This window comes from Ursus maritimus, unplaced genomic scaffold (assembly GCF_017311325.1).
Source record: "Ursus maritimus isolate PB19 unplaced genomic scaffold, ASM1731132v1 scaffold_17, whole genome shotgun sequence".
Classification (NCBI taxonomy): Eukaryota; Metazoa; Chordata; class Mammalia; order Carnivora; family Ursidae; genus Ursus; species Ursus maritimus.
Window position 1 is genome coordinate 59878910 of NW_024424119.1, and position 10905 is coordinate 59889814.

The window sequence follows — 10905 nt, forward strand, 5'->3', positions numbered from 1 at the left end:
GCCCCAACCACCCTGGTCGCCACCCTGGGGACCCCGCCCACCCACCCGGACTCCTGTCCCAGGGCCCCCACTCATGGCCCCTGTGACCTTAGCTCTGGACTCACCGGTCTGCCTTCAGCCTCTCTGGGCCCTGAATGCCTAGCTCCCCCACTCCAGGTGCTGGCAGATGAAGAGTTGGACAGCAGGGTTCTTAGGAACCCCCAGGGTGCTGGGGCTCTAGACAGTGAGCCCCTGCTGGGGGCCACAGCCACAGCCTGCCCCTGGGCTGGGCAAGGGAGGGAGGATGAGGCTGGGGAGCAGGCAGGGGAGTGGGGGGGGGAGGAGTGCCCCATTTGCACAGAGCCCTATGGGCCCTGCGAGCACCGCCTGGCCCTGCTGAACTGCGGCCACGGCCTGTGCGTGGGCTGCCTGCACCAGCTGCTGGGCACAGCCCCCAGCACCAGCCTGGGCCAGGTGTGCTGCCCACTGTGTCGCCAGAAGACACCCATGCTCGAGTGGGAGATCTGCCGGCTACAGGAGGAACTGTTGCAGGCAGACGGGCCCCAGGGCCCACGGCCCCCTACCCCCCCTGCTCCGCCCCGCCGGGGCCCTGGGCCCTGGGCCTCCCTAGAGCATCGCTACCAGCTGCGCTTCCTGGCGGGGCCCGTGGGCGGCCAGGGCTGCCTGCCCTTCCTGCCCTGCCCGCCCTGCCTGGGCACCCGGCTCTGGGCCTTGCGGGAACGAGGGCCCTGTGCCCGCCGCCTAGCGCTACTGGGCCTGCTGGCCCTTGAACTGGTGGGCCTGCTGCTCATCTTCGCACCGCTCATGCTGCTGGGGCTGCTCTTCATGCTGCTGGACCGCTCCGGCCACTGAGCAGGGTCTATCACACCCGCCACCAGCACCATGGGGCCCTCAGATGGTGCTGGCCACTGGTGGACCATGAGACCCAGGCTGGCCCCGAGGCCTGAGGACCAAACTGAGCAGCCCAAGATGGAGCCGGGCACTAGCCTTTAGTCCAGACCCAGACCTGGGGCCAGGCCGACCCAGGAGCCAGAGACGTCAAACCACCCTGCCGCCCAGACGCTAACTACTGGTGCCCACGGACAGTGCTGGAGGAGGCCTGCGGCCAGGCCCCACACTGACAGCTGTCTTCACACCCCTCTCCCGGCCCCACCAACCTGTCTGCAAGAGGGACACAGTGGACGTGAAAGTGAACCCAGAAGGCTGTCGTGTTATAGATAAGGGCCAGTGCGTATTCCTTGAAGGTCAGGGCAGCAGAGGGGAGGGGCCCTTGCTGCGCCAGCTCAGGCCACAGTTTCCTCACTGACTGGGTCAGGACCCAAGGGGGTGGCCCGAGTGGCCAGGTATCCAGCACATGTCCCTGAATGACTAGGCCTTGGGGCTGGACGGCACTGACCTGAGGCCCGAGTGCCCTGTAACCTCCTGTCATTGAGCCTGGGGCCTTTATCTAAAGGACAGACACAATCAGCACGACCTCATGGGTTTGTGGGTGACAGGCTGAGTGCTGTGCTTAGCACAAGAAATGGCTCTCAGTACACAGCAGCTGCTACTGAGACCTCGCCACCGTGTTCTTGTCGTCTCTATCCCTTCATCAGCCCCCTGCGGCTCTCCCCAACCCTCCTCTCCTCCCCCCTCCACCACAGAGCTTGCTTCCCAAATCCAGGTAGTGGAGTACAAGATCGAAGGCCCCTGGGTCCCCACCATGGTCTCAGCCAGCCTTTGTCTCAACCCTGGCTCAGACTGGTTCAAAAGCCATTCCCGTACAACTTCAGAGGGTCCGGTGGGTACCAGGAGCCTGACAGATGGAGACGTCCCCCATCCAGCTGCCCCCACATCCAGTGGCCAGTGCAGAGGGTACGTCCGCCCTTTGCCCGCACACAGGAGGCTGGCTGGCTCTGCACAGACGTGTGGGGCATTCGTACGCGCGCACACACACACACACAACCAGGCCCAGCCCTCCTGAGCGGTGCGCCTGGCCCCGCCTGGCCCCAGCAAGCAGAGCAAGTGCAACCAGGCCCAGCCCTCCTGAGCAGTGCGCCTGGCCCCGCCTGGCCCCAGCAAGCAGAGCAAGTGGACCCGGCGCAGCACTGGGCCTACCTCTGGTGGCTCCAGGCTGGACCCTGTCTGGGCCGCTGCCCTGGGCACAGGCCACAAGAGCAGGCTTCAGTCCAGGGAACAAGGTGCAAACTTTGGCAAAGAGTTTTAATGGCAGAGCTGGCTGCAGCGACAATGCCACACGGGTAGGGACCAGAAGCTGTGGTGGGCGAGGGGTCAACAGGCGACGGGGCAGGGCCGGATCCCTGAAGAAGCGGCGAGCAAGGACTGGCGGGCAGTGGCGAGCAGGTGGGTGCTACATGATGGAGCAGGCGGACAGCGGGTTCCGAACGTGGCAGGTGCACGCGGCCCCACAGTACTGCCGGAAGGTCTGGTAGCAGCTGCCCTCCGGCTCACCCCCCCACTGGCCACCAGACGGGGCGGTCAGCGCCTCAGGTGGCAGGCGGCTCAGAATGGACGTGTTGACGGCGAGCGCAGCCAGGCCGTAGTCCGTGAAGAGCACCGTCTCGCGGCGGCAGGTGGGACAGGAGATGAACTTGTACTTCGGGCAGGACTCGTAGAGAATCTGCAGGCACTGCTCACACACAGAGTGCAGGCAGGACAGCACTCGGGGCCGCCGCTGGGTGACGTTGTACGTGTGCCCGCAGGTCGGGCACTCCAGGGGCTCACCTGAAGCTGGTGCTGCTGTGGCGGGGGGGCCCGAGGTGGCAGGGCCAGGCCGCACCACGTACTGATTCACGATGACCTCGTCCGCGGGCGCCACTCGGGGAAAGCCCAGCTCCACACTGCCCTTGCGGGGCCGTCGCGGCAAGGGAGGGGTGCGGGGTGCCCCTTCCAAGGCAGGCACGTCCCCCCCACATGCCTGGTTGACGATGATCTCTGTGTCTGAGGGCCAGGCGCGTTTGGGTGCCAGGGCAGGGGTGGGCCGCGGTGCAGGTGGGAAGCAAGGGGCAGCCGCCTGCAGCTCGGGGAACTTCTCAGGGTGAACAATCTTCATGGCCTCCATCTTGAGGATGACATGGGGGCCCTTCAGGCAGGACATGAGGAGGCCTGGCCAGCCACTGCCCACCTCGGGCCCAGGGTCAACCGGCATCCGGCTGTCTCCAGTCAGACTGGGTGTTCGGGTGGGTGGGGGCGTCGGGTGAGGCCGGGGAGGAGGAGAGGGAGCAGCATCCTGGTCCCGCCAGGCCTGGTGGGGACCCCGGCCGCCCCGAGGACTCCTGGGGGCGGCCGGCGAGAGCTGGGGGGGCAGGGCCCCCCCCAGTGGCCACAGTGGCTTCTCTGGTCCAGTCCTAGGAGGAGGAGGAAGGGGTGGGGGAGGAGGAGGGAGGCAGGGGCAGGGGGGTATGGGAGGCTGTCCTGGGCTGCAGGTCTGGCCCAGGGGCTCACCCAGGGTCTCTGGCTGCTGAGGCTGGCGAGGGGGTGTGGGGGGAGCTCCCCCTGCAGCCGAGGTCAGCAGTCCCGGAGCAGGGACATCCGGGCAGGCAGGGGCTAGGTGGGCCCCATGGCTCCAGGACAGGGCGCCCAGGGAAGGCAGCTAGCCTGAGCCCTGGCTGCGGGAGGCCCCAGGCCGCGGGATCGGCGGCGGCGGGAGCAGAGGAGAGGCCTGGACCAGGCCCGAGCTGCAGGTGAGAGACAGTGTGAGGGCAGCGCCCGGGCCCACCCTCACCCTGCACAAAAGACAGGGCGCCCGACCTCTGACCCTAACCCTCGCTGGATTCGGAACCCAGCCCCCTCCCCAGCCTCCGCCCCCAAGGCCCAACCCCTGCCCGGGTGGGAAGGGGCTGCGAGTCGCGACCCCGCGGCCGTCCCGCCCCGCCCGAGCTCACCTGCCCCAGCCTGGCGTCCCCGGGCCGCGCGCCGCCGCCGCCGCAGAGGTTGTCTCAAAGGCAGGCCCGGATGCGACGCCCGCGCCTCGGCCCGGAGGCTCCGGAGGCTCCGGCGGCGACCTCGGGCGATGGAGCGGCACGGCGGCTCTCAGGGGCGCGGGGCGCGGGGCTCCGGGCAGCGCGGCGCGGCGGCAGGTGCGTGCGGAGCGTGGCGCGCTCTGCGGCGGAGGCGCGGGGACCGCAGTGCGCGCGGCGCCCGCCCGCGCCCGCAGCGCCACCCCCCGTCTGGGGACCCGCGCGGGGTCCGCGGGGCGGGGCCTGTCTCTCAGCCGCCCCTCCATCGCCGCGGGCCTGGCGCCCGCTCCCGGGGTTGCCTGGCCTAGCGAGCCAGCCGCGTGTGGATCAGGACCCCCGCGTCGCCCCTTTTCAGTACGCCCCCATCCTGCGTCCTGCCTGGCCGACCCTGGGTCCTAGTCAAGTACCCCCACCTCCAATTCTAGACGGGAAATCCTGTTTTCCGAAGCCTGGGGCCTCACAATGCCAGAGGGAGGAAGGCAAGAGGAGTGGAGAGGTGGTCTCAGGTTCCCAGGACCCCACCCGGAGAATGCCATATGTCCCCCCCAGAGAGTCAGGGTCTCTGCTTGTCCTTCCACTCTGTCCCCACGGCGCATGCCTCCAGCTCACGAGTGCACCCAGGTTGTGCTCAACGAAGAGGACGATGTGACCATGAGGGGTGAGCAAGATACCCGAAGAGTGGAGGGAAGGGAGGGACAGTAGTTGGGAGAAGGCTCCAAGGACAGGAATGCTGGACAGATGGGTGGGGCAAGGTGTAGCAGAAGGTCAGACAGACAACTGGACAGGCCAGTGGGGCAGCCCACTGAGGACACGCACCCAGGGTGGGGTGGCCTTTTCCGGCATCCCATTAGGTCAGCACGTGCCCTGCCGTCACATATTTGTGTGCTGACCTGACCCCACCCAGCACAGAGGCCCCATTCCTTTCTGCTTCCTCCTCAAGCCCGGCTCCCCTAATTCCCTGGGATATACCCTCTGCCTGTGGGGAGCCCTCAGGTGAGAGAAAAGGCAGAGAACATGTTGACAGCTAGTGGGCAGGGGCCACAGCTGCGGGAGGGGGGGGCTCCACGGTGCCACCTCCTGACCTGCTCCAGCTACTACATGGCATGCTAGCATTCGTGTGACCACCACCGGGCCCTGCGCCTGACCCTGGACAATCTCAGCCTCTTCCGGCCACAGCCCCTCTCCTCTGTACAGGCCCGACTACACCTGGCTATAGGCCTTCCCCCCGGGGGGCCTTCAGGGCAGCAGAGCCCAGAGAGGCCGCTGTTCCTGGTGAGGAAGCCCACGCGGGCAAAACAGACCCGAGGCGCGAACCTGTGCCATAGGGGTACTTCGCAGCTGTGTGTGACCTCAGGCTGGTGTGTCTGGGGCTCAGTTTCCAAAGCCATTCAGCGAGAGAGGGTGAGGGATGGGCGCCGGTGAGCAGGTGCGCGGCAGGGTGGGCGTCGAGGGCCTTATGGGTCCTGGCGTGAAGGTGGGGCAACACAGAGAGCCCCGGCCAGGGGAGGGCTAGGATCCCAGCCTCGGCCTCCAGTTCCGCTCAACTTCCCAGCGACCCGCTGGGAGCGCACCCAAGGAGGCACCAGCCACCAGGCCCCACCCCTTGCCCCGAGGCCCCGCCCCTGGGCAGGAGATCCCGCCCCGTGCAGGCGCGCCTCCCCGAGCCCGCCTAAGTCCGCGCTCGCTGAGCCGGAACCCCGCGGGTCAGCGCTGAGCGGCCCAGGTTGAGTTCTGGACTGTCCAAGGCCAGCAGAACCCGAACCGGGTCTTTAGAGAAACCTTTGAGCGCGGAGGCTTCTGGGGAATAAAGTTCTCACCGGCCTCCCGAGGCCTGTTGCGCGCATGCGCCAGCCGCCGCTTCGCAACAGGGGGCGGAGTCTGTTGGGGCAGTGGGCGGGGCTTTTTGAGCCTGCGCAATGAGCATCTGTCCTACACCTGCGAGGTCCGGGGCCCCAGGCCGACTTCCCTGCTCACCCAGAGCCTCATCGGTAGAACTCGTGTCCGGACCGGTCCGACTGGCCTCATGCAGGCCACCCCGGTCACCCTGGCCTCTGGGCCACGTCTGATTTAGTCCCGCCCTTCCTTGGGGGTTCCCTTGGGCACCAAGGATTGGGGGTGCAGGTCCTGGCCCCACCCTACTGCCCAGATCGCTCTGGGGAAGATCCCCAGGGCCGGGCCCAGCCCCAGGTGCTCGCAGCCACTGCCACCCCAAATACGGCGACCCTGTGTGGCAGGTGCTACCGGCCACCTCACAGATGAAGGTGGGGGGAGGCGTGAGTTCCGAGGGTGGAGACGCTGGTGGTGTGGGAAACTCATGGTCTCCGAGCCCACCAAGGAGAGAGAAGCTGCAGTTTCGGAAATGAGCCAGAAGGGACACCTGGGGGGCTCCATTGGTGAAACGTCTGCCTTCAGCTCAGGTCCCGCTCTCAGGGTCCTGGGACCGAGCCCCACCTCGGGCTCCCTGCTCAGCAGGGAGTCCGCCTCTCCTCTGCCTCTCACCCCGCTTGTGCGCGCTCTCTCTCTCAAATAAATAAAATATGAAAAGAAAACAAAAAGAAAGAAATGAGCCAGAAGTGTCACTTGCCAATGAAGCCCCGGTCATCCCCAACTGAGAGATCACTTGTGGCAAAGGGTGTGAATCAGACCTGTTTATGGGTTGAACAACGCAAACCTCCAGGCGGTCTGCACGCTCAAACACCTTCGTCTCTGCCTGCCAGCTAGAGGCTCTGCTCGAAGTGAGGACCTCTGTCCTCTGCCTCAAAGCAGAGGCTTCGAGGTGCGGCAGTGACAGCCGGGGTTCCCCAGACCCCCCGCAGGCAGGGAAGCTGAGGCTGACGTCAGGCTTACCTCGTGCCCTCCTTCCTGGTGACTGCAGGTCTTTGGAGGGCTGCGGACGTGCCCCAGACGCGTGGAGGCTGAGTCACCCAGGCCGTCAGTGCCCCTTTAGCCCCGGTGGGGGCCACCACCCACGAGAGAAGGAAGGGTGGGTGGCTGCTGTGCTGGACGAGCCAGGGCCTCCTGGGATCCTGGGAACCCCATCTTTGAGCTCCACCCCACGGCCCCGCCCCTCCCCAGGAGGGAAAAGGCAGCTAGCTGCCAGTTGCTTACCTCATAGGCACCGGGACCTGGCCCACAGGACAAGAGGGTAGACTGCTGCCATCACCACTCCAGGTGGGTCCTGGGCTGAGGGGCTTCCCTGCACTGGGGCTCAATCACGGGCACAGCCTCCCCAGCCCATTCGCAGTCCCATCACGGGGCACTGCCATGCAGGGAGGGCAGCTGGGAGACACTGGCCCTCACACTCAGCTCACCCCCATGCACAGGCGCGGACACACAGGCCTGGCTTCTCCGCGGGGTGGGTGCTTTCTTGGGCTGCAGCTGTTCCCCTCCCCTGAGCCGATATTGTCTCCTCTGCCTGCCCCCGCCAGGCTGGGCCATGGACCCGCATGAGATGGTCGTCAAGAACCCGTATGCCCAGGTCAGCATCCCCCGGGCTCATCTACGGCCCGACCTGGGGCAGCAGCTGGAGGCGGCTTCCTCTTCCTGGGGGTCACAGCCTCTGCCTGCGGAGTCCTGCCCCTCAGAGCCCACCCGGCTCCTGCAGCCCACCAAGGAGGCCCCAGAGAGCAAGGGCGCCAAGGGGACCAAGGGGGCCACCCAGATCCAGGGCCAACAGGCCCGGCCACAGCCCGGCAACCCCTATGGTAGTGGGCAGCGGCCGGCAGGACTGACCTACGCTGGCCGGCCACCCATCGGGCGTGGTGATGACATCGCCCACCATTGCTGCTGCTGCCCTTGCTGCTCCTGCTGCCACTGCCCTCGCTTCTGCCGCTGCCACAGCTGCTGCTGCGTCGTCTCCTAGCCCAGCCCTGCCAGGCCGCGGGGCCGGCTGCAGGACCCCACCATGGCTCAGGCGGCCATGGCACTGCCCACCCATTTGGGGCAGCCACTGACCATTGTCATGGGCGTTGGCCACTTCCCACCCTGGACAGGAGCACCCACTTGCCAAGAAGGCCAACTGCCCAACTCCAGCCCCTTGCGAGAGAGCCTGGACACCTGCCGTGATGGCAGCCCTGGAGACACCCTCGACCACCTCCCTCGAGGCCCATGGCCCAGGCAATAAAGCAGAGTGAGCTTTGTTGTGGTTGCTCTTCTTTACTGCTGCCCCCTTGAGGAGGGTCCCGGGCTGGCCAACAGCACAGGCTCAGCCTCTGTGGGGCATTCAGGAATGGGGAGGGCACCCGGTGTTGCAGGCCTCAGGTCTGTCCAGAGGGATGGGAGTGCGTCCCCTGCCCTGGCCCAGCCGGGCCTGGGTTCAAGCTGTCTTGCATTCCCTAGGGCTGAGGCCAAGGCTGGGAGACAGGTCAGGCAGTGGGTCAGACAGTAGGAGGATACTATGCATGGAACCCGGGGCGGGGGTGGAGCCCCAGGAAAGGCCTCCAGGAGGAGGGTCATGTTGGCAGGACCGTGGCGGGAGGGACTGGCTCTGGCAAGTTTCTGGGAGTGGGAGCCCTGGCGGCCAGCACCAGGCCCTGCCCATCCATGAGTCACTGCCCTACCTCAGCCGGGGGGTTTTTCTGGTTCCTCGTGAAACGTCAGTTGCTCACCGTCTGCTGTGTGGCACCCAAGCCATGCTGCTCCTCTGCTGTCCTGCCTGCAGGGCCTGGACCTGCTGGAAGAGGGAGCAGGAAAGGAGCTGGCCAGTGGGCCCCACGGAGGACAGATCTCCCATCTGTCTGAGCAGCGTAAAGTGCCTGCCTGAGGGGGCATGTGGGGAGCTAGGCTGCTTAACGCTGGTATCGCCTCACTGCTGGGGTGAGGCTGGGATGCCGGGGTGGGGACTGAATGGTAAGACCCGTGCTGGGCACTCCGCCGTTTCCAGGGCCAGGCAGAGACAGCTGGAAGAGGCAGCTGAGCGGGCCTTGCGGGCTGGACGGGTCCCGGGGCCAGCCCTCCCCTAACCCAGGGTGACCGTCCACAAGGCAAGCCCTGTCTCTGGGCGTGGGTGGACAGGTCATTGGTCTGACTGTGCAGGCCCTCAGGTGGGCCAGCTTCCTGGCCCCTGAGCCATGGCCTGCCACCACAGAGGATGACCCCACCCAGGCCGGCCGCAGACACCTGTCGGACCAGTCAGGGAGGCTGTGGACTGCCAGGTGCTACGACTGAGGAGGAGCCCCTCTGGTTCTTGGCTTCCTCCCAGCTGAGCAGTGAGGGTCCCGATCCCATCCTGACCATTCTTGACACACCCCATTGTGCTGTGCCCACAGTCAAGGTCACCGTGCTGGCCCAGGGGCCACAGCCAGGCAGATGTGAAGGGGGAGGTGGCCTCTACTGGGGGTGACCAGGGAGCCCCAGGGAGCTGCTGGGCAATCCCCGTGTGTGAGTGAGGGTCTCCAGACCTGTGCTGAGCTCCTCCTTGGGACCTTGTGGGGCTGGCTGCTGCCCTGAACGGGGGCACGACAGACCCAGACCAGGCAGGAGGAAGGTGCGGGACAGATCGACATGGACACATGCACACTGTGGGTTGAGCTTCAGAAGAGCAGGACCCTCCGGGCTCTGAGCCAGGGAGGGTCCTGGCAGGTTACCTGGAAGGGGCGATGCTTGAGCTAAGAGTTGAAGCAGCAGCCCCCAGGTCAAGGCCAGAAGGCTTTCCTAGTGCGAAGTGGGGGGAGCATGAGAGTAGGGGTGGTGTGGAGGTGGGCCTGGCTCACCAGGGCGGGGAGAGGGACCCTGGTGAGCTATGAAGCCGAGCCTGGCTGGGGGACTGGTGGAGCTGGGTCCGGGCATGGGGGCGGGAGTGCCTCATCTCCTGCTGGGTTGGTGGTGCTGGTGGATCGAGTTGCAAGTGCTTTGTGGCTGAAAGGGGAACCCACACCTGCCTGCAGCCACCACCCGCCTCCCTGCTGACTCGTCTGTGCTCGGCCAGTAATGCGAGCCCCAGGAAGGGAGCCGCAGGGCGCCCTAGGTCCCCCCCAGCCCCTGGACATCCTCTGGCTGGGCATAGCTGCCCAGTCGAGCGGATGCAGGTAAGAGAGTCCTCGGGCTTAGGAAGGCTGGGGAGTGGGGGGGCCTGGAGCTGAGCAGGGGGGTCAGGGAGAGGGACCAAACAGCGGGACAGGCTGCTGCCCACCCGGCAGCCACAGGAACCCAGGCTGTGCTCAGACTCTGCCGGCCACCACCCACCCTCTGCAGAGGCCCAGGCCCCTGTCCTCTGGGGCAGGCTCCTGTTGCCAGGGCCCAACCATGCACGATAGTCTCAGAGGCAGGCAGGGTGGGCTGCAGCTCCCCTGCACGCCTCCCCCAGGATGCTACAGCCTGAGAGTCCCCGGGTCTCCGAGGAGGGGACAGCCGCTGGGTCCCGGCGGGGTGACTGCATCATCTGCTACTCAGCCTACGACCTCGCCGGGCACCTGCCACGCCGGCTCTACTGCGGCCACACCTTCTGCCAGGCGTGCGTGCAGCGGCTGGACGCTCCGGCTCCCGAGCAGCACTGGATCCCCTGCCCACAGTGCCGCCAGAGCACACCCACACCCCGTGGAGGGGTGGCCATGCTGGACCTCGACCTGGCCGCCTTCCTGGCCGTGAAGGCTGAGCGGGAGCTGTCTCGTGTGGAGCCCCCTGCGCCCCCCAAAGGCGGCACTGCCATCACTCGGCAGCCAGCCAGGCTCTGTCCCACCTTGGGCGCCCAGCCCCACTTCCCCCAGGCCAGGTGCTGCTGCGGCCGCTGCTGGGACGCCCCTGACAGTCCCGAGGTCTGAGTCCCGGCAGGGGAGCTGCTGCCCACCGCATGTCTCTACCTTGGAACCTCCAAGGGCAGCACAGGCAGCCCAGAGCAGCCTGAGGGCCGAGCATCCCGCGGCTGCCCTACACAGACTCCCCCAGACCGCAGCCTGAGCTTGGGGGCTGTGCCCCTGGTACTATGACACTCTTTGAGACGCGGGTGACC

At 66.7% G+C, this 10905-nt stretch overlaps 5 protein-coding genes and 1 long non-coding RNA gene across 6 annotated transcripts in view; 4 read left to right on the forward strand and 2 right to left on the reverse strand.

Annotated features, from left to right (window-relative positions):
* Nucleotides 1-3: 3 nt before the first annotated feature.
* LOC121103041 lies at nucleotides 4-1559 on the forward strand (the record flags this gene model as incomplete). Its single annotated transcript, XM_040631385.1, has 1 exon — nucleotides 4-1559. A coding segment is annotated over one exon (849 nt), but the record flags the coding sequence as incomplete, so codon positions are not given.
* Nucleotides 1560-2193: 634 nt separating this feature from the next.
* On the reverse strand, nucleotides 2194-6425 carry RNF208 (ring finger protein 208). The gene is made up of 2 exons (XM_008704282.2): nucleotides 5274-6425; nucleotides 2194-3677 (listed from the first exon to the last, which is right to left on the reverse strand). Exon 2 carries the CDS (start codon nucleotides 3146-3148, stop codon nucleotides 2351-2353), a length of 798 nt encoding a protein of 265 aa, XP_008702504.2. The 5' UTR covers nucleotides 3149-3677; nucleotides 5274-6425; the 3' UTR covers nucleotides 2194-2350.
* Nucleotides 4969-10905, forward strand: part of TUBB4B (tubulin beta 4B class IVb) — a 23116-nt gene continuing 17179 nt past the window's right edge. Inside the window, exons 1-2 of the mRNA XM_040632268.1 lie at nucleotides 4969-4975; nucleotides 9275-9280. The gene's annotated coding sequence lies outside the window, so the exon portion shown is untranslated. The remainder of the gene's footprint in view (nucleotides 4976-9274; nucleotides 9281-10905) is intronic.
* On the forward strand, nucleotides 7396-8036 carry CYSRT1 (cysteine rich tail 1). Its single transcript, XM_008704357.2, has one exon. The coding sequence runs from the start codon at nucleotides 7396-7398 to the stop codon at nucleotides 7819-7821; it is 426 nt and encodes a 141-aa protein (XP_008702579.2). The 3' UTR covers nucleotides 7822-8036.
* The window catches only part of LOC121103136, a 10511-nt gene continuing 7707 nt past the window's right edge, over nucleotides 8102-10905 (reverse strand). The window contains exon 2 of the long non-coding RNA XR_005835305.1: nucleotides 8102-8631. This is a non-coding gene — a long non-coding RNA (uncharacterized LOC121103136). The remainder of the gene's footprint in view (nucleotides 8632-10905) is intronic.
* Nucleotides 10265-10717, forward strand: LOC121103135 (RING finger protein 224-like). Its single transcript, XM_040632273.1, has one exon. It carries the CDS (start codon nucleotides 10265-10267, stop codon nucleotides 10715-10717), a length of 453 nt encoding a protein of 150 aa, XP_040488207.1.

What these genes read in the sequence shown, in the direction of transcription:
- RNF208 (XM_008704282.2), bottom strand. Translation starts at nt 3,148, where the DNA reads ATGCCGGTTGACCCTGGGCCCGAGGTGGGCAGTGGCTGGCCAGGCCTC.
- CYSRT1 (XM_008704357.2), top strand. Translation starts at nt 7,396, where the DNA reads ATGGACCCGCATGAGATGGTCGTCAAGAACCCGTATGCCCAGGTCAGC.
- LOC121103135 (XM_040632273.1), top strand. Translation starts at nt 10,265, where the DNA reads ATGCTACAGCCTGAGAGTCCCCGGGTCTCCGAGGAGGGGACAGCCGCT.